The sequence below is a fragment of the Wolffia australiana genome, chromosome 17, assembly GCF_029677425.1.
Source record: "Wolffia australiana isolate 7733 chromosome 17, ASM2967742v1".
Taxonomy (NCBI): domain Eukaryota; kingdom Viridiplantae; phylum Streptophyta; class Magnoliopsida; order Alismatales; family Araceae; genus Wolffia; species Wolffia australiana.
In genome coordinates, this window is record NC_135851.1 from 1,226,220 (window position 1) to 1,250,997 (window position 24,778).

A 24,778-nucleotide genomic window follows, 5' to 3' on the forward strand; every position below is an offset into this window, starting at 1 on the left:
TCTATGGGTATAGATGGTCCCCCATCATCATTGAGGATGTCGTCAACCATTAGTCATCCACTCTTGAAACTGTCAATCGATCATCGATATCATTGTCAACCACTCTTGAAACAGTCAACGTCAGTTGTCAATGTCATCGTAGAACAACTTGAAACTGTCAACGCGATCGTCAACGTGAGCATCAACCACTCTTGAAACTGTCAACATTAGTCATCAACATCATCGTGAAATACCCTTGAAACGGTCAACGTCAGTCGTCAATGTCGTCATAAAACACCCTTGAAACTGTCAACGTAAGTCGTCGTCAGCATCATTGTAAAATACCCTTGAAACTGTCAATTCCAATCGACGACGTCATCATCAACCATCCTTGAAAGGGTCAAAGTCATCGTAAAATACCCTTCAAATGGTCAAAGTCAATCATCAAAGTCATCATCAGCCACCCTTGAAACAGTCAACGTCATCGTAGAACAACATTTAAACAGTCAACGTCAATCATCAACGTCATCATCAGCCACCCTTGAAACAGTCAACGTCATCGTAACACACCATTGAAACGGTCAACGTCAATCGTCAACGTCATCATTAAGTAACCTTAAAACTGTCAACGTCAATCGTGAACGTCATCGTCAACGTCAATCGTTGACGAAATTCGTTGACGCCGACGAATACCGAACTCTGCTTCTCAAACTTTCTACAAATTTCATTTCTCCCAGGAAGAACAATATCGCAATCTTCGAAGAAATGAGATTTCTAGGGTTTGTTCATGCGTGCGGTCGGCGATTCTCTAGACTCTTGGAATCAAAAGAGCCCAACTCGATCTTTGGGCTGCGCCTGTACTCCTCTTTTGGTAAAAAAAAGTGTTTTTTTTTTTTACGGTTTCAGTTCGCTTTAAATCATGGGAAGTAATCTTTTTTCGTCGATTTCAACGATGGGGCACTCGAAGCTGAAGAAATCTGTGTATACCCGATCGGAAACTTTGATTGTACTGCAACTTGTTCATTTCTCTGGGATTCAACTTCAAATGTTATTTTATGGAGTGTAATTTGGACCACGGCTAACTTTTCTTTGAATTCTAGACGTTCAATCTCAACTGTCGCCTAAACTTCTCGAGATAATGGAGCAGAGAATGGTGGCGATGGAGCGGCGCCATGCCTATCTTCATGGGCGGGTCTCTCAGGTGATTTAGCCGCTTTTCTTAATTCATTGATACACGTTTGAGATTATGTAAAATCTCAAAACAAAGGCGTTCATACGTGAAATGAATCAATAAAGACTTAAAGTTGGAAGAAATTAAAAAGTATTGTTTCTTTAAGATTCTGATATTGGATTCTAGTGTATACTCCTAGATAGCTAATTGGTTTTCAATTATTCTCATCGGTTGGAACTTCCATGCTAAGGATTCCCCTGCACTTGATTTAAAGAGAAGCAATCTTTTGACTGCTCGAATAGATTGAGTTCTGGAAGCTTCTCCTTCTCCAAAAGTTTGGTGTGTCTTCTCTCGAATGGATTCATTAAATTGGGTTGGAGGACGACGAAAAATTCGGCTTCCACACAGATCGTCATTGTCATCATCCATTGGTAGCATGGACATGATGATGACGATTTACTACTTTAAGAAAAGTAAAATCGTTATGGTCGTCAAGAAAGATCATATGGTAATGGACGATGATTATAATTTATATAAATAAACTTTCCTCCTAACGGTGGCTCTCTCTATGATTCACGGGCCGTCATCGTCCTTATCATACGTCTGCGGTGACGATGACGATGATGCAGACGATTTACTATGCTATTATTTCGTCAACATCATTGTCATTCTCACCGCAGACCAAAGAGAAGGATGATGACGGCGTGTGCAGCATAGAGAGAGTCATCTTTAGGGGGAAATTTTATTTATATACATTATAATCGTCGCCCATCATCATATCATCTTCCTTGCTGTTCTCCCATGGCGAGGATGACGACGACTCATCATAATCCACTCGTTATCATACTCCTGGATGCCAACCACCAATGTTAATGATGTGCTTTTTTGAATGACCAAATGTCCATGTCTTGATCTCTAAGTCTGCATTATGCGTTGCTTTACTTGCTTTATTGAAGTATGTTGTTATTTATCGTCCGGTAATTTAAATGTTCCAATTTAACCATAATTTCCATCGAAGCTCTATGAATCTGTCTTAATCTGTTCAAAGTTGAATTTATTTTCTTTCTGGGTTGTCTGAAGCCAGCCAGAAATCTCGACTGCTGAGTATTCAACGGCAAATCGAGAGCTTCAGCAGCTCAAGTGTTCAATGGAACTAATCAACGATCTGAGGGCCAAACAAAAGGTGAGGCAAGGGATTCATTTTAGTTTGAAAGCAACCGATGTACCATCATTGAACATCTGGTGTAACGTCTCCTTCTAGGCTTACACGTGTTCTGTTTATCTTTTGAAGAATATATGTGTTCTATTTAAACTTGTATGGAGGGTAAAAGTGTTGTTTTCAATTCTTGTTTGGTTCAGCTATGTGGCATTATATTTTCTAGGACTCTTTGGGCCTATATGTGCGTTATATCAAAAATTTATAAGTAGGCCGAGTGTGACAGATTGCTTTTTTTGGATGTGCTTCTGCAATGGGCAGGATTGAGAGAGAGAGAGAGAGACTTGTGCCAGCTTTCGAGAGATTGAATGGAGTTGTGAGAAAAGTTAGCCACCCTAGAACATGAGTTTGGGTTAAAATGCTTTGTATTTCATTCCACTCTATCTACCTTAAATAGACATATTGGTGACAACAAAATTCCATAAGAACCTGCAAAAAGGTTATCGGGGATTCTCACCGTGTCGTCGAACAACTTGCATATTAGAAAAGAAACAAAAGTGTTTATTACCATTTCTGGGTAGTTTCAACTTATGTTTACTTGTTCTGGGGGGTAGGTTAACTGGAAGACCCGATATCCTGGATCCAATGAGAGCAAGGTTCATGTAATTTTGACACTGTTTATCTTGTTACTTCTCCGTTCAAGCTGAGAAGTACGCTTCATTCCAACTAAGCTTTTTTAGGAGATATCAGCATATTTATCATATGATCAAACCCAGGACATGAAGAAAGCCCAGTTTCTCTTTGATGAAAATGCACATTGACATGGACTAGCTTTGTTCTGGCATGTTTGTTTGAATTTTTTTTAAAAAAAATTCTAATCTTCATCAGAAAGTTTAGCTGTTCATTTTTATCGATGTGCAACTATTTCTGACTTTAGCATCTGAAGACAAGAAGAAAGAACAATTCTTGATACCCAAACAAAGAGATTACAAGGGGTTTTATAGGGAGCCCTAATGGGCTAATAATAGAAAGGGCCCTTAATGGGCTAATAATAGAAAGGAGCTAATAATAGAAAGAAGAAAAGAAAAAGGAAAGGAGACAATAATGTCAACACTCCCCCTCAAGCTGGAGCGTGGATGTTTTCCACACCCAGCTTGGAACAGAGCTCCTCAAACCGAGGGGCATGAAGCCCTTTGGTGAAGATGTCTGCAAGCTGTTCAGCTAACGGAACATATGGCGTGCAGAAATTTCCCGACTCAAGCTTCTCTTTAATGAAATTTCGATCGATCTCAATGTGTTTTGTACGATCATGCTGGACGGGATCATGAGCAATGCTGATAGCCGATTTGTTGTCACAGAACAGCTGAACAGGGGAAGAAACCGGACACCTTAGTTCACGAAGCAGTTGGGTAATCCAAAGTGCTTCACAAAGACTATGCGCAAGGGCACGGAACTCCGCTTCAGCACTTGATCGAGAGACCACTTTCTGTTTCTTACTCCTCCAAGTAATAAGATTGCCTCCCAAGAAGGTGCAGTACCCAGAGGTCGACCGACGATCAACCACAGATCCTGCATAATCGGCATCAGTGTAGACTTCTAGACGCAGACCACTGTGACGACGAAACATTAATCTACGGCCAATGGTGCCCTTCAAGAAACGGAGGAGGCGATGGGCAGCATGAAGATGACTCATTCGAGGGTTTTGCATAAACTGACTTAGAACACCCACTGTATATGCAATGTCGGGACGGGTGTGGGTGAGATAGAGCAGTTTGCCCACAAGTCTTCGATATTGTCCGGGCTCAGCCGGATCTTCATTCTCATCCGCACCAAGTCGATGACTCACATCAATCGGTGTCGAAATAGGCTTGGAGTCTTCCTTTCCCAGCTCGCAAAGAAGATCCACTGTATATTTCCGCTGGCAGATGAAAATCCCACTCGAAGAATAAGCCACCTCAATACCAAGAAAATATCGTAATGGGCCAAGATGACGTATGGCAAAGTCCGACGACAGATACATAGCCAGCTGAGTAATGGACTCCGTATCATCACCCGTGATGATAATGTCATCCACGTACACGAGAAGAATAGCCACTCCCCCGGATGTGGAATGACGGTAGAAAAGCGCGGGATCTCCATTACACTGCCGGTATCCCCGGTTCTTCATGGCCATGGTGAAACGGCCAAACCAAGCACGAGGAGATTGCTTCAAACCGTACAGCGCTTTCTTCAGGCGACAAACAACTGAACTCGGAGTAGACGGCACTAAGGAGGTATATCCAAGAGGTAAGGCCATATAGATCTCCTCAGTCAAATCACCATGAAGAAAAGCATTCTTGACATCATATTGCTGCAATATCCAGCCCAGATCGGCGGCAAGAGCCAAGAGAATCCGAACAGTGTTCATCTTGGCCACATGGGCAAACGTTTCCTGATAATCAATGCCATACTGTTGGGTGAACCCTTGCGCCACAACACGTGCCTTGTGCCTTTCAATAGAGCCGTCGGAATTGTGCTTTACAGCATAAACCCAACGACTGCCAACCAAGTGCTTGCCCGGCGGTAGTGGAACCAGATCCCATGTGTCATTTAGGGCAAGTGCTTGTAGCTCCTCCTCCATTGCCCGACGCCAATGAGGAAGAGAGAGGGCTACGTCCACCGTCTTTGGAAGGGAGATAGTGTCAAGGGAGGTGAGAAGAGCGTGGTAGGATGGGGAAAGACGATGAGATGAGATGGATGCGGCTAATGGATACAATGGAGAAGGATGAGGGCAAGACACAAGTGCTAATGAAGGATTTTCAAGAGGAGTGGATGAGGAGGATGAGGGAACTTCAGGGGTAGGAGGAACACGAGGCTTGTGACGAGCAAGAGTGATACCATAGCGTTTTTCTGGCGGGCAACGGCGTATAGGTAAAGGGGCACAACATAGTGGGATAGAGGGATCCGATGGGGACTCTGCAGGAGGGTTCGATGAAGCAGAGGATGGATCTTTAGTAAGGACAGGTGGATTTGGGATTGGTGCAGGCAGAGGATCAGAGGACAAGGTGTTCATGGGAATATCAGATGGAGGCTCTTCGAGAGGAACAAGCAAGGAAGGACTTGGGACAGGTGACGAGGGAGATGAGTTAGGAAGAATAAGAAATTCAAGGGGATCTGATTGAGGTGGTAAAGAAGGAGAAGGTGGAGAAGACGAGGGGTAATACGGAGTAAATTCGTTAAAGGTAGCATCCTTGGTGACAATAAATCGACGAGAGGGTGGATGATAACATCGATAACCCTTTTGAGTAGAAGCATAGCCGACGAAGACACATTAGATGGCCCGAGGATCAAGCTTGTCACGACCAAGATGGTGGTTAGGAGCAAAGCAAACGTATCCAAAGACACGAGGGGTAAGATTGGTTCGGAGAGAAATGTTGGGGAAGGAATGCTGGAGACAATCAATGGGAGTAGAGTAGTTAAGTACGCGAGACGGAAGACGGTTGAGAAGATGAATGGCAGTTTGGACAGCTTCAGCCCAAAAATACTTTGGCACATGCATGTGAAATAAGAGGCTCCGAGCCATTTCAAAAATGTGACGAAATTTTCGTTCTGCAACTCCATTTTGCGGGGGGGTGTAAGGACATGTGGTTTCATGGATGATGCCTTTTTCTTGGAAGAAAGTACTTAACGTGGAATTGACATAGTCTCGGGCATTGTCGGAGCGGAAGCAACGAATAGAAGTGCAGAATTGAGTTTGAATGAGAGAGTAGAACTGAGGAATAACAAGGGAGATCTCTGATTTATTTTTCAAGAGATAGGCCCACGTGAAACGAGTAGCGTCATCAATGAATATACATAACCACCGAGCACCGGACGTGCTATGAACAGGGGAGGGTCCCCACACGTCGGTGTGAACGAGAGCAAAAGGAGTCGTCAAATGGGAAGAAGAAATAGGATACGTAGTACGATGATGTTTAGCAATTCGACAAGCATCACAAACAAAGCGGTCCACAGAGTGGCCTTAGAAAAGTTTTGGAAATAAACGATAAAGAGTAGCAAAGGATGGATGGCCGAGGCGTCGATGGAGAAGCCACAAACGCTCATGAGACGTCGAAAGGGGAACTGCAGCGGCAGCAACAGCGAGGGGAGACAAGGGAGATCGAACAAGATAGAGACCCTCATGCTCCTCAGCAATGGAAATCGTCCTCCCCGACACCTTATCACGATAAAAACAGGTATTAGGAGTGAATGTAAGATCTTGGTTCAGATCACGAACAAGGCGGGATAAAGAAAGAAGATGATGAGCAAGCCGTGGAACATGAAGGACTTTAGTGAGGTTCATCGAAGGAGAGAGAGACACACGACCAATCCCAGCCACAGTGAGAAGATCACCGGAAGCTGTTTTAACTTTGGAGGAGCCGGAAACGGGTTCATAGGTCACAAAAGCTCTAGGATTGGGTGTCATGTGGGCAGTGGCACTAGAGTCAAGAAGCCAAGTGGATGATGATGACGATGGAGATGGTGAAGGCGGGGGAGAAGGAATGGTGGACATACCCGCGTTAGCTAGAGAGCATGAGCCCACGACTGGAGGGTCAAGTAATCGCCGAAGACGTTCCACTTCTTCAGGTGTAAAGCCCGGAAGAGAAGCACTCGCCGAAGACGCTCCACTTGGAAGAAGACCATAGGACAGAGGCACTTGACCAGGCATCGGTACTTGTTGACAGAAGGTGCAACCGTAGCGAGATTGCTCTGTTGTGTTCGCTTCCGTTGAAGCTTAAAGCACGTCTCCTTGGAGTGACCCCGCTTTTTGCAGTAATTGCAGAAAAGGGAAGGATCACCTTTGGAGGATTCCTCAGTCCGAGTAGATGGACCACGAGACGAAGCTCCTGCTCCAGTCGATGTGGTCGTCACCGAGGAGCGCGTGGAGGAAGACGAATGTGCTACAAGTGCAGAAGCCGGGGTCTGGGACTGCTGAAAGCGAGATTCTTCAATTCTCGCGCTGCGAAGTGCATCCTTGAAGGAAAGCTCTTTCTCCCGGTGTATAAGTTGAGCCCGTACCGCTTCATATTCCGGGTTAAGTCCTATAAGGAACTGAAAAACCCGAAGTTGAAGAGTGTACTTGCAATCCACCGAGTGAGGGTCCGGAGGCATGTAGTGATCAATCTCATTCCACAGAGAAATGAGTTCTGTGCTGTACTCCATGATCGTCCTGTCTCTTTGACGCAGATTGGCGGCCCGATGCACTAGCTCATACAGTGTGGCAATATTATTTTTCTTGGAGTGGCTGTCAAGGGCCGCTTCCCACACGGCCCGGGCAGACTCAAGAGACAGAAATTCACCCTTGATACTCTGTGAAATACTATCCAAAAGCCATCGATGGACCACCCCTTCAACGTCTGGCCAGTCATAGTACTTGGAGTCCGTCTTGGAAGGCCCTTCTTCAAGTAAATGACGCATCAGTCGTCCCTTGAGAGTAATCTGGACATATTGCTGCGACTGAAGAAGGTTAAAGCCGGTGAACATCCCATCTGGAGGCATCCGAGGCAGAGAAAACGGTCCAGGTGAAGCCGACCAATTCCCCGACTCAAGAGGTGCCTCCGAAGCATTTGACGTTTGACCCACACTGGGTGGCGTCGATGCTGGCATCGATGCTGGCGTCACACCGGAAACCGATACAGGCTCCTTCATCTTGATCACAGAATGAAGTGTCGCACGAGGAGCACACGGCTGCAGGAACGCCCGCGGCTATTGGCTGCATGCGCGGCTGAAGAGTCGAGGAGCGCGCCGCGACCGAGGAGAGCGCGCGGTCGAGAGGGAAGCGTACGCTGCCGAGAGAGAAGCACAGCCGAGGAGGGAGCGCGGTGTGGGAAGCCGGAAATGTGGCCGGAAAGAAGCTGCGCCGCCAGGAGCAGGTAGCCAACCGGAAGGAGAAGGAGCTCAAGATCATGGCGAATGTAGAAACGCCAGAGATCGGAGCTACGGTCGAGCCCAGGAACCCGGATTAGGGTTAGGGTTAGGGCTCTGATACCATGAAGACAAGAAGAAAGAACAATTCTTGATACCCAAACAAAGAGATTACAAGGGGTTTTATAGGGAGCCCTAATGGGCTAATAATAGAAAGGGCCCTTAATGGGCTAATAATAGAAAGGGCCCTTAATGGGCTAATAATAGAAAGGGCCCTTAATGGGCTAATAATAGAAAGGAGCTAATAATAGAAAGAAGAAAAGAAAAAGGAAAGGAGACAATAATGTCAACAGTATCTACTATATAGTTAGCTGTTGCACAGCCCAGTGTTTTTCTTTTATCTTTCTCAGAATTCTTGCCTGTAGCTGCGTACTGTCCGCCTCTCCGTGGCTTTCGCACAAGTGATCTAGGATTATGCCAGAAAAAGAGTTGTTTACTATCTCGACAACACCCTGTATATAAGAGTTGTTTTAGGTGGCTCCTATTGGTGGATCCCTCCCGTTAAGACATTTTCAAATATAGAAAGACAGGTGTTTCAAGAAATACTATATTGTGAAACAGAGTTTTATCTTTAGAAGTAAAAAAATATGAAAAACATGCCATGCTGTCAAACAGTCCGTATTTCCTTATCCAACCCAGGAATCTACCTTTCTTGTTTTAATTTTGATCTGTTTCTTAAACTTATCCCACAAATTTTTATTTGTTAAGAGCTACTAATTCATTTTACCTGCTCATCTCCATGGGATAGCTTTTGACGCCAATACCTTGACATAGGAAATCGAGCGCAAAACATACCATGCTGTCAAACAGTCCGTATTTCCTTATCCAACCCAGGAATCTACCTTTCTTGTTTTACTTAAACTTATCCCACAAATTTTTATTTGTTAAAATCTACTAATTCATTTTACCTGCTCATCTCCATGGGATAGATTTTGACGCCAATACCTTGACATAGGAAATCGAGAGCTTGAATTCATTGATAGTTGAATGTCCTCAAGATAAAGAGATGCAACATATGGCTGGTGAAGAGGTATGTAAGGCCGCAGAGGAAGAGAAAAGGCTACAGCTACTTCTGCTCAAGTCGCTGTTGCCGAGGGACGATGCGGATGAAAAGGACTGTATTCTGGAAGTGAGAGCAGGTTTCTTCATATAAATCTCATGATTCTATGTATTTTCAAAAAAAGTCGCATTATTCTTTGTTATGACATATTGAGAACATTTGACAGGAACTGGTGGGGAGGAGGCATCTCTGTTCGCCTTGGATATTTTTAAAATGTATTCTTTTTAATATTTTATTGTTTCTTCCTTGCTAATATTCTCGACATCCTGGGGTAGGCAACGGGATGAGATGGGACTACCATAATACTCGCCTCTCAGGATTTTCATCCCGTCCTAGAGCCATGCCGTTTGGGGTCGTCCCAAGCAGTCTTGCATCTCGGGATGAACTGGGTGGGGTCCACTTCGTCCAGTCCTGCGTCTGGAACAGTGGGAAAGGATGATGGTTCATACCAAGACGGAATAATTGTCTCATCATGTACTCCTGGGGCAAAATTGGGTCTAAAATTTCATCACATGATGATAACATAATCCGCAAGCCTTAGTCCTCATTGACAGTTTTATCTTAATTCTTTTGATGAAACAAATTTTAGGATCACTCCATTATCATTGAGTCAGTCTCTCACTATAATGGGATGCGATATCACATACCAGGTATGAACGATTTGCTCAGAAGAAAGGATGGCAATTTGATGTCATTGACATCATGGTGTCTGACATGAAAGGTTACAAGGTATGAATCTTTTCGCACCCTTCAACTTATCCCATCACTGAAACACTAAGAGCTTTTAGTTAAAATACCAGATAATTATTGATGCTTTTCTTTTGCATTTATTTTCATAATATTTTTCCTTGAAACGAAAAACTACGGGTTGTAGGAGGCCAGTGCAACAATTTCTGGGCCAGGCGCGTTTGGTCTACTAAAATTTGAGAGTGGTGTTCACAGAGTTCAGGTATGAGAGAGGATTTTGAATTCCTCATGATTTTCCTTTTAATTATATATTTTTAAAAATATTTTTTTATGGATTAATTGGGGCCTGGAAAACTATTGTTTCAGCGTATTCCGTTGACTGAGAAATCTGGGCGTGTTCATACCAGTGCCGTTTCAGTTGCTATACTCCCACAAGCAAGTGAGGTAACTGTTATTGTTTGAATTCACGGTTGTCGAGTTTTTTTGGTAATCATAGAATAATTATTGTATGATGAAATGTTTACAAAATTTTTTCTTCAAAAAAAAAGTAAAATAAATATTTTTATTTTTGTCTAGGAAATGTGAGAAACGTTTTCCTAATTTAACTGCATTATTGAATTTATATACGTAATTTTTGCAAGGTTTTAGAAAAACACTACTTTACTTGTTATAGAAAGATCTGTGCGTGGGGACATCAACTATATTGTTGTCGAGACACGTTAAGAAGTCAAAATATCAGTGATGGTGACAATCAAAAGGTTTAAACTTCTTTGCTTGAAGCAAGATGTAGTTCTTTTCTAACTGCAATGTTTTATGGATAAATTCTCCAACCATTCTTTCAAAAGAATAAAAATTCTCCTTCCAGATTGTTATTTATTGTTTAACTGATTTCTGCTATTTTCAGGTCGATATTCAAGTGAGAAATGAAGATTTAAGGATTGACACGTACCGATCAGGCGGATCTGGAGGCCAACATGCTAATACAACCAATAGTGCTGTTAGAATTACGCATTTGGCGACAGGCCTGACTGTGTCTATACAGAATGAAAGGTCTCAGCACATGGTAAACATTTTATCCATAAATCATCTCAGATTCTGTTTCATCTTTGAAAAGCCTAAAATAAATTTATCAATACGATTACAACAACCTAGACTTTCATAAAGTAGCCAATTGGATTTGGCCTTTTTGAATTATTTTCAGAACAAAGCCAAGGCATTGAAGGTTTTGTACGCCAGATTATATGAACTGGAGAGATCTAAACAGCACAGTTTCCGGTCCAAGCTTCGTGCCCAGCAGGTAACTCTTCATCGGGGCCCTGGGTCTTGTAAAATTTCATTTTGGGTCGCATTTTTAATATATACATATATATTATCATGTGCTTTATATGCAATTTCACTTTAGAGCTTCATATATACTCTACCTTCCCTCTTTTTAATATTTTTTGGTGCAATTATATTTTTCTTCAGTATATTCTTCTTTTTTATCCTGTGATGCGTTATGCAATTTCACTTTTAATCGTCCTAGAATACTTTATGCTTCCTTTATCGAATAATTACTAGTCCTCTTATTTTTTTCAATATATATGTATATATATTCCTTTTTTTATCCTGGGCTGTGTTATGCAATAAAAACTTAGAATTTCATAAAGTATGTAATTTCTCTTTTTTTATCTTTTTTCAATCTCTTTTTTTGTCCTATTCTCTTTCCTGCAGAACATACATCTTCTGTTCAATATATTTATCCTTTTTTTGGTTTGATCCTGGGCTATGTCATGAAATTTCTCTCTAGATCTTCATACGTATTTCACGATCTCCTCTCTCACAATCTCTTGTCCAATTCTCTTTTTTTGTTATCATATTTTTTCTTGTTTGATCTTGGCCAGTTATGCAATTTCTCTTTAGATCTTTTTATATACTTCATGATCACCTTCCCTAACAACTTACTGTCCTATTCTCATTTCTTTAACATTTCTATTTGATCCTAGGCTGGGTTATGCAATGCCACTCCAGTTCATATATACTTTGTGATCCTGCTCTACTTTCATCCTATTCCGTGTTTTTTTCCCTTTTTTTATTTGTTTATTCTTTTTTGTTTCACTGTTAGATCCTGGGTTGATTTGTGGTGGGGTTTTGTTTGTAGATTGGAAGTGGAGATAGGTCTGAGAGAATCAGGACTTTTAACTTTCCTCAAGGGAGGGTGACTGACCACCGGGTGGGCATCACTCTCCACTCTATTCAAGAGGTACTGCAAGGGGAGGGCCTAACAGAGTTCATCAATGCTCTGATCTTGCAGGAAGAGTTGCAGGCTATAGCTTCTTTCTGTTCTTCTTGAGGTAGTTCTTTGTAATTTAACTTATAATTAATCTCTTTTTGAGTTTTATCAACGGAGAAATGTAAATCCTTTTTGAGGTATCCCTTAATAATTTAACCCATCATTTGGTCTTTTCTTTGGCTTAGAGATTTAATTGACGGAGAGGTAGATACTTTTTGAGGTAGCTCTTTATTATTTATGATTAATTCCTTCCTTCTGAAGGCAGTTCTTTGTAGTTTAACTTATAATTGTTATCTTTTTATGTTTTATTGATGGAGAACTGGAGGTCCTTTTGAGGAAATTCTTTATAATTTGACACTTTGTTGTTCTCTTTTTTAGTTTTGAGACTTCATTGATAGAGAGAGGTAGATCCTTCATTATTTAACTCTTAATTGCTCCCTTTAATGTTTTATTTACGGAGAGAAGTACATAATTTAGGTCGTAATTATGCTCTAAGTAAATTCGTGCTCAGATTTTTGATGATTTAACTCAGAATTTTTCTTTCTTAGGTTATGAAAACATATTTATGGTTGGAAATATATTTTAAATTGACTATATAGAGGGAGAGTGCAGTAGATTTGACCAACAGCTAAGTTATATTTTTTATGAATGGGTATATTTTTTATGCTGTTAACGTAGTGAATATTGGTCATGCTACACTGATAAACATTGGTAAAGATTTGAATTACATTGCTAATTATGAATGTTTCTGACAGGGCCCAAGTTGTTGGTCTTATTTCTGATCAAGTTATTTATGTTTGGATTTGAATAAAATATGCAACTAGTGAATAGTTGACATCTATTATAATATATACTTTTGTTTAGCATTCTCTGAAAGTTAATTGAGAAAGCTTTACTGAAAATAGAAAAGTATTTGTGAAACTGTTCTTATCCTGGAACTTCAGAGGGACACAAACTGAAAAAACGTTGTGACACAAAAATCGTACAAACCAGATCAAGAAATATACGAAAGAAAATGTCACGTTAACAGCAATACAATTTTTTCAATACAACAAAAGAATTCTGTAAAAATACAAATTATACATATAATTGTTATGCTTTTAATGGATTAACTTATGAGTGTTAATTTGATTGCGGTGAACTTTATCAACCCCATAGACGTTAAGAATATTTAAAGAAAAAACACTTTGATTTTAGGATTCAACGTCAATTAAGGTGTAATGTTTTCATACTTTGAATTTAATGGATAAATACTTTGAATTTTAGAAGACTTTCAGGAAATCTATTCCTTGGAAGATATTTTTGAATGGTAGCTTAATCTGCATGCTAGTTAGATCTTAGTTGAAAGAACTGAAGAGGAGTTGCAAACATAGGTGACTAATAGTTGAGAAAGTTATAGGTTTACGCTGATAGTTTCAGCTAAGTGAATGGAATATTTAAGGATATTCCACGAAGGGTTTAAATTGATATCAAAATATTGTTATTGTATTTGAAGTTAAAAAAGATGAGAAATTATTACTGAACCAGAGGTTTATCTGTACAAATAAACTCAGTTGAACTCATTCATATGGGAATAAAGTTCTTGATGAAAATTTTGAGCTGTAGAATTGGAGATAAATGGATAAAGAAATATGTTGAATATTTTAAAGTGCTGGTAGAATATTAAAGTGAATCAGGCTATCTTAAATACTGTTTAAGACGCAATCAATATGTGTTTAAGTAAACTACGAGAACTTGGAACACTAAGGACATATTCCTTTATTGGAATTATTATTTATCCTGAGTGAAATCATTAATTAGTTTGTCCTGATTAGAATTGGATAACATATCCAATAACTTGTGTTAACTTATATTGTTAAAAGTGAGAAGCGGGAGATAATGACTGGATTTCCATGAGAAGAACATTAAAAAAATATTCAAAAATGGTTTATCCAAGACAAAAATCTCTGGAATGATAAGAAATGGTGATAATCACCAAGTTATGTGCGCCTAAGTGGCTGAAGAGAACATATTGAATATCCACTATATGTGTAATATTTATGCTTAAATTATTGATTTATTAGTGTCCGTTTCATCATATATATGACCTAAATGTCCATAAATATTCGTAGGCCAAATAGTAAGTGAGGCGCCAAGGAAGGGAGATTTTAGAATAGAGTTTTGATAAGGCTAAAAATGGAGCAAGTGCCTTGTGAAATTATAAAGGAAAGGAAGCAAAAATTTAAGGTGTTTTTTTACCCTTTGGATGCAAAAATTAGGAATATTTATCCATTCATTTTTCTAAAAAACTTTCTTGGATAGTTATTGGATGTACAAAAAAGTCCTTATGAATGCAAAAGTTACCACCAAGACAAGGACCTGGCAATTAGTTAACTATATCTAACATATATATTAAATTATGATATGATCTTATTGATAGGTCAAGTAGTGAACATATGAGGTGCTTAGCTAGACTACATGTTTTAAAAGGCACACAAGGTTTAATTGATCATTTCACGATATATGTTTGTCATCATTTATGAGGAAGGTACACTCACTTATTTGAAAGATACTTCTTGAATGACTAATGGTATAACCAGTCACCCTAGTTAAAATTCATGTATTAGGAAGTCATAAAAAAACTCATTTTTAATATATCTTTACCAAGGACCTCACTGCATCATCTTTCTTTATTTTCCTCCTCTTACATTAAAGCCAGAAATTCCACCTTGGCCATACACACCTTTGTAAAATTGTTATTCCATAATCGGTAAGACTAATTGGAGTCCTGCGATTATGGACTCTTAGGTCATAGTCAAACCCCCACTGTCTGTCCTCGTGACATCCTTGGTGTTTTCTGTGTAAGGATGACTTACATAATGGTGACATTACTTGATCTCATTGACAGTTAGGTATAAAACTACTGAAGAATTCATATGACTTGATTTAATGAACGATTCTCCTAAAGAGGACCCACTATTTCTCCTTAATGACTCCAATAGATTTTTTGGGGATCATCCATCCTTGTCATGTGTACCTGTGCAAATAATGCTGTTATATCCACATATTTTTATTACCTTCTTAAATATCCTATAAATATAAATGTTTTACAGTACATGTTTAAATATTTGTGATCACCCGGAATATGTACGCATCATAATTCACTTCTCGTTGAAAATATCATTGGACTTCAAAATAAACATCACACATAAACAATAATGAACATTTATTTAGACTTCATTATTAACATCATACATGCACATGATGAATATGATTTGTATTAATGAATGTAAAAGAGACACAAATGTGCGGCTAGGATGTAGGCTGTACAATTCCATCACCAAAAAGAACAATACATGGGTCAATATAGATGCTTTGAAGCAAATTTTTTTGATAATTTGCATTAATGAATGCAAATTAAACACGAATGTGTGATTAGCTTGTAGGCCATATAATTCCATAACCAAGAGCGCAAGACAAAGGTCAAGATAGAAACTTTGATACAGAAAGCATTTACGACTTGTCATAATGACTGTGAACTAGACATAAATTTGTAATTATCTTGTAGGCTATAAAATTCCATCATTAAGAAGAGTGCAAGACATGAGTCAAGCTAAATGCTTTGTTGGGGGAAATTATTTATGGTGGAATATCTGGACTCTTTTGCTGAGAATTTGGCCCATTTAAATCCTATAAATTGACTTAGGTTTAAGAAGAGACAGGGTGTACCACTGTAGAAGATGGGGACCCATGATGGTTGAAAATGATTTTGCCCCCTCCACATCCCATTTTTTTGGAGGTTCCTGGATAACTTTTTGTCGTGCCCCTAATCCATCCCGTCCCCTCGTCAAAGAAATGTCCTGCCCATGAACCATCCTGACTGACACATCCTCGTCCCATCTGATGTTCTGAACAGCAAACGTATGTCACCCTTATTAATCTGAAGTCAGACTTCTGAGTGAAAACTCCTGGCTCCTCCTTGTCTCCCCCGCGGCTTTCCCTCCTGGCTCGCCCTCTAGGCCATTTAATCCCTTCACTAAGAATTGTTTTCAAAAAAAAAAAAATCCGCGGCTCGCCCTCTCGTCTCGCCCTCTCGGCTCACCTTCTCGGCCAAATAATCCCATCACTAATAAGAGTGCAAGACATGGGTCAAGATATATACTTTGTTGTTAGAGGAAAATTATCTGATTGTGGGCTATTTTGGGCTCTTTTGCCAAGGTTTTATAGCCCATTTATACTCTATAAATTGACTTTGGGTTAAGAACAGAAAAAAGTGCACCGTTGTCAGGGAAGGGGACAGATGGTGATGCAAGATGGTTCAAGCCGATTATCGTCTCATCCTGCATCACATTTGTTTGAGGCTCGTCTGAACCATCCCATCTCCCATCTTTTCAAGCTGGAAATGTCCCATCTCGAATCTTTTCAAGCAGGGAACGTTCCCTCCAGAGACCATCCCGGCTCAGACATCCTCACCTCGTCCGACGTTCCGGATGGTGAAAGTATGTCACCCTAATTAATCCGAAGTTAAACATCTGAGAGAAAATCTGCTCAGCTCCTGCTCGGCTTTCCCTCTCGGCTCGCCCTCTCGGCTCCCCTCTCGGCTCGCCCTCTCGGCTTGCCCTCTCGGCTCGCCCTCTCGGCTCGCCCTCTCGGCTCGCCCTCTCGGCTCGCCCTCTCGGCTCGCCCTCTCGGCTCGCCCTCTCGTCTCGCCCTCTCGGCTTGCCCTCTCAGTTCGCCCTCTCGGCCATATAATCCCTTCACTAAGAATTGTTTTTTTAAAAAAAGGGTTAATAGCACGGTACGTCCTAAACTTTTTCAAAAATCTGAGATATAACCCAAACTTTTTTTTTGGCACGGTACATCGCAAACTCCCTAAGCGGACGCCGGCATATCCTGGTTATGACGTGGAATCCACCGTGGCTGCTAGGTGGATTTCTAGCAGAATCCACCTAGGCGGAATCCACCTGGCAGCCACGGTGGATTCCACGTCATAACCGGGATTAACCCTTTTCTCTCTCTATCCTCGATCAAAATTAGTTGAGAGAGAGAGCGAAAGAGAGAGGCATTCTAGAGAGAGAGAGAGAGACGTTCTAGAGAGAGAGGCATTCTATAGAGAGAGAGACATTCTAGAGAGAGAGGCATTCATTGTCGATATATGTTTTCCGATAAGAGAGAGAGGCGTTCAAGAGAGAGAGCGAGAGAGAGAGGTGTTCTTGAGAGAGAGAGACGTTTTAGAGAGAGACATTCTCTCTCTCTCTAGAACGCCTCTCTCTCTTATCGGAAAACAAATATCGACAATGAACGCCTCTCTCTCTCGCTCTCTCTCTAGAACGCCTCTCTCTCTTATCGGAAAACACATATCGACAATGAACGCCTCTCTCTCTCTCTAGAACATCTCTCTCTCTCTCTAGAATGCCTCTCTCTCTCGCTCTCTCTCTCTCTCAACTAATTTTGATCGAGGATAGAGAGAGAAAAGGGTTAATCCAGGTTATGACGTGGAATCCACCGTGGCTGCCAGGTGGATTCCGCCAGAAATCCACCTGGCAGCCACGGTGGATTCCACGTCATAACGAGGATATGCCCGCGTCCGCTTAGGGAGTTTGGGATGTACCGTGCCAAAAAAAAAGTTTGGGTTATATCTCAGATTTTTGAAAAAGTTTGGGATGTACCGTGCTATTAACCCAAAAAAAAAATCCCTTCACTAAGAAGATGGCAAGACATGGGTCGAGATATATACTTTGTAGTTAGTGGAAAATTATCTAATAGTGGGCTAATTTGGGCTCTTTTGCCAAGGTTTTACAGCCCATTTATACCCTATAAATTGACTTTGGTTTAAGAAAGAGAGTTGTCAAATAGAAGAAAAAAAAAGAAAGTTCGTTCTTTTCCTCTCTGAAACTCTGCTGAGATCCTCCGTCGGTCTTCGATTCCCCGCCAGCGATGGCTTCGCGCGTCGTTCGGCGTCTTCTTTGCAGCGGAGAGCGGGCTGGAACGATCTCCTATTCATCTTCTCTTGGAGGGAATCCGAAGCCGGCGATCGGCGCTTCTGGCGGTTTTCTCGGCCCTGTTTCGTCCAGATTTCTGTCGTCGACGTCTACAACCCCGATTAGGGCGACCCTTTTCCCTGGAGATGGCATAGGCCCGGAAATCGCCGAATCTGTGAAGCAGGTTGTTGTTCTTGAAGCATTTGATGCTTTTTTTACGTTCCCGTTGACCTTGTCACTTTCATGTTCTTAGTTGCGTTTGTTATTTGGAATAATGTCTAGTGTGTAAACGAGGGTTTGAAAATTTGATTTCGTTCGGCTGTTAAAACTGCGGACTTGTTCGAAAATATTGCTACATTATAACCTTTGAATCTATCTTCTTTCAATTCTTATGTAATGCAGATCAAATAAGCTCGTTCACTCGTAGCATTTTGATCTATAGGATCATTCGTAGATAAATATCTGGTCCTGACGATCATGTGGGGAAATTTTGATGAATTTTCACTCAATTTGATGTTGAAATAAGCCGTTTTCTATTTTGGGTTGCGCAAAATCTGTTCTTTTAAACTTCTATGTTCATTTTTCCTGTGTAACCCGAGCTGCTCCCTTTTTTTCTTGGCAAACCAACCTGATTTTGAGAAGGATTTTTTCTCCATATTGTTTTAGGAAAATTTAAAAAGTTTTTTCATTTTATTGTGCCTATTCATATTTTTATAGGAACCGAGTTGTCTTGACGCTATATTTTAAGATACTTCCGATTTATTCTGGGACGGTGGACCTTGGGAAGCAAACAAAAGCACATTAATTTTGATAAGCTTTTGGAATATTTCTCCAAATAGAAAGAGGATTCTCGTATCTTGGCTTCTGTAATGTGCAGAAAGCCTGATCTATTAAAATTGTTCCATTAGGATCATAGATATCCAATGCCTTTGTTATGAATGAATTTATAGGTAGAGAATCTTTTCCATTACGTTGATTACCATGATAGACAGGTTTCAAGGTTTTTTCCATTGCAGCAACGCATAACAGTTTTTCTACCAATAGTGGATAAAAAAATTATCAAACTTTGTCCCACTGTTAGTATTATTTTCGTAGATGTTGAATGAATCCTAATTATGGATCTGGTACCTTGAAATATAGCTTCATCTCTCACTTCTGTAACTTGCAATCTAACTTCAATGGTGATTTGTAACATTTTCAGTTATAAATATTCAACAAGAGTATTAGGATGAACATTCAATAATCTTAGACACTCATGGATTACATGTTTCGATTTTCAGATGTTCCCATATTTTATAATTGGCGATTTACAGATCAAATTAACTAGTTAACCATTTTCCTGAAACGATGAGTAACGTTGCCTAAAAACTTTATTTAATGCCACTCAGATCTTTAATGCTGCTGAGGTCCCTATCGAGTGGGAGGAACATTTTGTTGGTGAGAAGGTCGATCCTAGAACTGAAAGCTTCCTCACATGGGAAAGTTTGGAGTCAGTGCGCCAAAATCTCGTGGGCTTAAAGGGTCCCATGGCTACTCCAATTGGAAAGGGTCACAGGTCCCTAAATCTAACCCTACGGAAAGAACTTGGTCTGTATGCCAATGTCAGGCCCTGCTACAGCCTTCCAGGCTACAAAACCCGATACGACAATGTAGATCTCATAACGATCCGTGAAAACACTGAAGGCGAGTACAGTGGCCTCGAACACCAGGTATGGCGATTATCTTGATTACTTATTGGTATCCTGTGTATCTGCTGATATGCTTGTCATTGTGATACAAACCTCATCCCTACTAGAGATATTTTCATCTTTTTGTAAATACTTTTATGCTTGTTTTTCTCCTGTGTATCGACTGATGTGCCTGTCTCAGTGTGACTCTATGCCAGCCCTTGCTGAGCGTATTTTAGTCTTTATGTCTTTACTGTAGTTCCCTTTTAATTATGTTTGCCCTTCCCTAAGTTGGTGAACCGTCTTTTATTATTGTGCTGCTTGTTGTTATCTGAAAAGATCCTACACCCAAAGAGTATCTGTGGAAATCTTCCCCACTTTGAGACATTGTAGTGTTCGGCCAACAAGGGGCATTCCTGTAATTTTCCCTTTACATGTATTTACCCCCAGATTGAGCATCTCTCCTTTAGGAGGGCAGCCAAGAAGTATCGCGAAGTCGAAGTCCCTTGGCTCTTAGCCATCAACGTCTAAGTCTCTCCCTCTACGATCCTCATATCTCATGATTGTCTCTACTTCACCGCATCTTCAGGAGGCTCGTCTCTGGCCAATCCACACCTCCTCTGTTCGTCTTCTCCTTGGATCATTCCTGTTCTACTCTCCAACCCCGTGAACATTTACCCTTCTCTTCTTCCCCCTTCCACAACACAAACCTAGGTCAAGGTTTGTAGCATTGTCACCGTGTATCTACTGCCATTCCTATTTTTTTGTGTGATACAATCCCCAACTCCTACAATACAAACCAAAGTCATGGGGTATTTTTGTCATTTGGCTATAGTGTATTTCCCTTAACATACGTTTGCCCTCCCTATGTTGGTGAATCTTCTTTTACTTATGTATTGTTTGTTGTTATCCTTTATTCTGCTGATGTGCTTGTGAATGTGATGCAATTCCCAAACCCTTCTAGGGGTATTTGTCTTTTGTCTCTATTGCAGTTCTCTTTATATGTTCCTAGCTCTCTTCCTAAGAAGCACGTCTAGAAGTTTTAATTGTATCAGCTGGGATACCATCTCGAGGGGGTCCTGGCTCCAATCCAGACCTGTAATCATTGTTACTTCTTTCTCTTTTTCTTTTGAAAAAGTTACTTCTTTCTCTCTATTGCTATCTCTCTACTACCCCTTTGGTGAACATTTCTCCCATGGAGACATACCTAAGGTCTCTATCACGATGGCTTTATTTTAGTTCCCTTTAAATATTCTTATCCCTCCCCCAATAACTCAGTTGAATGGCGTGTAACCATATCTATATTTCTATGTTTTCTTTTACCGTTCTCTCCTTCCCTCTGTTTTCTCTTGATCGAGGTCCACCCAATTTCTCTATCTTAATGCTATCAATAAGTACTTATTTTTCAATCTTATATTCTGAGCTCTTAATTTTATTTTTGTATTCACGTTTGCCATGGCTGGTTTAGGTGGTGCGGGGTGTTGTTGAGAGCCTGAAAGTTATTACCCGTCAGGCAAGTCTGAGGGTAGCAGAGTATGCTTTCCATTATGCCAAGGCACACTGCAGGCAAAAGGTTTCTGCCATACACAAAGCCAACATCATGAGGAAAACGGACGGTCTCTTTCTGAAGGTTTTTTACCCTCTATTAATCCGCCTGTGAACTTCTCTGATGATTCTATTTGTCTGATTATCCTATGGGTTTCTTAATTCTTCCATTCAGTGTTGCCGGGAAGTTGCAGAGAAGTACCCAGAGATCAAGTACGAAGAGGTCATCATTGACAACTGCTGCATGATGGTATGATACAATGATGTGGATTCATCTTCTTGCATATTAAGTTTTAAACTTTAATAACGTTTGTTAGCCAGTGCCTCGTCCTCATATTTCTCTCTATTTCCTTATATTTACTTTCTATTTTCTTTCTCTTTCCTTACATTTACTTTCTATTTCCTTTCTATTTTCTCTTTATATATTTCCGTTCTCTTGTATTTGTAAGGCCTGTTAGTTAATGGGCCTGGCCCATAAGCGAAGTAAACTGTATTTATAAGGGTCCCACAAGTTAATGTTTGTGGTTTTTTCAAGAACACTAGACACCAGGTGTGAATGCAAAAGACAATAGGATCCAGCAAGGATCCTAACAACATTTTACAACTTTATTTAATTCTTCAATTTGATTTCCTTCTTGACTAATAACTGTGCATTTTGATTCAGCTAGTTAAGGACCCGAGTGTCTTTGATGTGCTTGTGATGCCAAACTTGTACGGGGACATCATCAGTGACCTCTGTGCGGGATTAATTGGAGGATTAGGCCTCACTCCGAGGTACTAATATCTATATTTCATATGCAATTATGGTCGTTGCATCAATTAACGTTTTATGCAATTATGTTTCCTTTTTTTTCTTCAAAAAAAAAATTGTTTCCTTTACTACTGTGCCATTTTGGTTGATGATAACTTATTCATGGAGCTTGAACCTTGCATGGCTCAGTTGCAACATTGGAGAGGGAGGCATTGCTCTAGCGGAGGCTGTTCATGGTTCAGCCCCGGATATTTCTGGGAAAGTGAGTCATATGGAAATGTTTATTTTTATATATTTTAATAGCTCTAATTTTGAAAAATCCGTTCGTAACATTGCATAGAAGTTTTATTGATGATGCATCTATAATTGGCTGTCCAAATCAATTTAGCTATTCCAACCCAGTAAAAACCACCGGCCCACATATTTGAATGCCTTGGATGGCCTTCCTGATGTATCATCATTGTTAACCTGGAGTTGTTCATAAATTCGGGCTTCTAATTAATGTCGAATTAATAAGTCACGGGCCATTATCTGAGTTGCCATCTTTGTTGTGTTTTGATACAGAACCTGGCCAACCCAACTGCTTTATTGCTGAGCTCTGTCATGATGCTGCGGCATCTGAACTTGAACGATAAAGCTGAAAGGATTCAGAGCGCTGTAATGGAGACCATTTCGGAGGGCAAGTACAGAACTGGCGACCTTGGTGGAACTGCCTCCACCAGTGACTTTACCAAGGCTGTATGCGATCATCTCTGAGCAGGGGGTATCTTGTTCATCCATTTCTTAGGGTTCTGGTTTATTATTTTCTTTGAAATCAGCCTTGTAGGCCTGATGGCGTCTACAGAATCAAATAAGAGGACCCCAAATTTACCATTTCTTTTCTTCTTCCGCCATCACTGGAACCAGGTTTTGGAATAATCTGTACCATAAACCCCAAAGATCCTTAATTCGAATTTTTGTTGATTTCTCTGATTTTTTACTGTTCTACAGCCATTTTTGGTACAGATTATTTGGTTTCATTAATACTAGTTTTCTTAGCAGATTGATCCCCATTCTCAGGCGATCTTCCCTATTTTTTTTAAAAAAAATTCTTTGATTTCTTCAAAAAAATAATTTTCTTCGAGAGAAGGAGATCACGTTCAGGAGCTCCTGTCTATTCTTAAATGCTTTCTTCAAAATTAAGATGTGTGATACAAATGTGTAACTAAACCTGCAGTAACCCATGCACATGATCTTTCCAATGATACCAAAATGAAGAAACCGTGTGATTGTTATTGAGGTATCCGTCTTCATAAATATCTCTGGCTTGTTCCATTGATATCATCTCACTCTTCCAAGTGTGACAATTTACAATTACCTTTCTAATCATTTTCGTTTTGATGTATAGACTATCTTCTGGTGGTGTTTGCTGATGTTAGCTATATGCGGAAAACACCTGTTGAAATGATACAATCCCCGTTTTATCAGCTGATAGGATCCTTGATAGGATCCTCAACCTATCTAGGGGTAGTTTCATCATGTTAGTTCACAGGGGCATTTCAGTCATTCAGCTATCATTTCATTCGTGCCTTACCTTTAGGAGGGCAGCCAAGAAGAAGTAGATTGAAGTAAGGTCTTCTTGTCTCCCCTCTCCTCGTCTAGGTCTGGTCTCTCTCTCTCCCTTTACGATCCCCGTTCTTCGTGATCGTCTCTACTTCACGGGGTCTTCAGGCGGCTCATCTCCGGCCGATCCCTACCCCCTCAGCTCGGCCTTCCCCCGACCATTCCTGTTCTCCTCTCTACCCCGGGAACTTCTACCTCGCCTCGTCCTACCCTCGTTCCGATACGAGCCAAGATCAAGGTTCGTATCATCAGCTAGGGCTATTTTTTGTCATTTCCACTCTGCACGTATTCCTCTTTAAATAGAGCAGCCCTCCCTTAAGGGGGGGCATCCAAGGAGTAAATAGAAGTTGTTGGTTCACATATATCCTTCTCCGGTGATGTTCTTCCCACTGCTGACCTCCCTCTGTTGATGCTCTTTCAGGTGTTCTACCCTATCATCTCCGATAAGAACTTTGGGTTCTTATCATTCTCGTTTCTCTGTTGCATTATAATAGGAGATGATTCAACACATCATGATGAATGTCTCATTTGTTTCTTGCATAACTCATTGGATAAATTCTCCTCCCACTTTTCGTGTTTTTATATCCAACACATTTCTCCAGACACAATTTTCTTTCACCCTCGGAAATCTAATTTCAAATGAAAATTAAGTGCCTGTATTATAGAAGCTTTGTCACCAGCTTGGCATGTCTAACCCTTCAATTTTGTTGATGTCATTTGATGTAATATTAGTTGGATCCACAATTTTTGTTGAGGTTTTAGATGGAACTTATTTTTGGAATATGAATAACGTTCCCATGAAATTTTGCCATTATTTTGGAAACTTGGGCTTCAAGAGATATTTGCCAGAATAAAAGTGAATATTTTGCCACATACCCTGAGACAATCTTCTAGATGTCATAGTTTGATTACATGGGCTTCACCACTCTAGTCAATTTGTTGCTGCCATCTTAGATTGCTGACTTTACACATGGAAAGTGCATGA

The 24,778-nt window shown here is 40.5% G+C and overlaps 2 protein-coding genes across 8 annotated transcripts; both read left to right on the plus strand.

Moving 5' to 3' along the window:
* Positions 1-719: 719 nt before the first annotated feature.
* LOC144714379 (Peptide chain release factor 1) lies at positions 720-12,441 on the plus strand. 7 transcript variants are annotated; one of them, XM_078589107.1, is made up of 11 exons: positions 720-850; positions 1,080-1,180; positions 2,231-2,333; positions 9,205-9,388; positions 9,476-9,524; positions 9,960-10,038; positions 10,184-10,258; positions 10,363-10,440; positions 10,901-11,059; positions 11,198-11,293; positions 12,137-12,441. In XM_078589107.1, exons 2-11 carry the CDS (start codon positions 1,152-1,154, stop codon positions 12,326-12,328), a joined length of 1,044 nt encoding a protein of 347 aa, XP_078445233.1. In that variant the 5' UTR covers positions 720-850; positions 1,080-1,151; the 3' UTR covers positions 12,329-12,441. The 7 variants fall into 7 exon arrangements, with proteins under 7 accessions (XP_078445233.1, XP_078445229.1, XP_078445230.1 ...); XM_078589103.1 differs by having other exon boundaries at positions 726-850; positions 2,235-2,333; XM_078589104.1 differs by having other exon boundaries at positions 726-850; positions 1,127-1,180; positions 2,235-2,333.
* A 5,659-nt stretch (positions 12,442-18,100) lies between these two features.
* IDH-V (isocitrate dehydrogenase V) lies at positions 18,101-23,163 on the plus strand. The gene is made up of 7 exons (XM_078589055.1): positions 18,101-18,412; positions 19,617-19,937; positions 21,364-21,525; positions 21,616-21,690; positions 22,105-22,214; positions 22,381-22,453; positions 22,756-23,163. Exons 1-7 carry the CDS (start codon positions 18,185-18,187, stop codon positions 22,945-22,947), a joined length of 1,161 nt encoding a protein of 386 aa, XP_078445181.1. The 5' UTR covers positions 18,101-18,184; the 3' UTR covers positions 22,948-23,163.
* Positions 23,164-24,778: the final 1,615 nt, after the last annotated feature.

What these genes read in the sequence shown, in the direction of transcription:
- LOC144714379 (XM_078589103.1), top strand. Translation starts at nt 745, where the DNA reads ATGAGATTTCTAGGGTTTGTTCATGCGTGCGGTCGGCGATTCTCTAGA. An exon ending in TACTCCCACAAGCAAGTGAG is followed by an intron (nt 10,441 to 10,900) that starts GTAACTGTTATT and finishes TGCTATTTTCAG; the next exon opens with GTCGATATTCAAGTGAGAAA. An exon ending in ATGAAAGGTCTCAGCACATG is followed by an intron (nt 11,060 to 11,197) that starts GTAAACATTTTA and finishes AATTATTTTCAG; the next exon opens with AACAAAGCCAAGGCATTGAA.
- IDH-V (XM_078589055.1), top strand. Translation starts at nt 18,185, where the DNA reads ATGGCTTCGCGCGTCGTTCGGCGTCTTCTTTGCAGCGGAGAGCGGGCT. An exon ending in TCGCCGAATCTGTGAAGCAG is followed by an intron (nt 18,413 to 19,616) that starts GTTGTTGTTCTT and finishes AATGCCACTCAG; the next exon opens with ATCTTTAATGCTGCTGAGGT. An exon ending in CCCCGGATATTTCTGGGAAA is followed by an intron (nt 22,454 to 22,755) that starts GTGAGTCATATG and finishes GTTTTGATACAG; the next exon opens with AACCTGGCCAACCCAACTGC.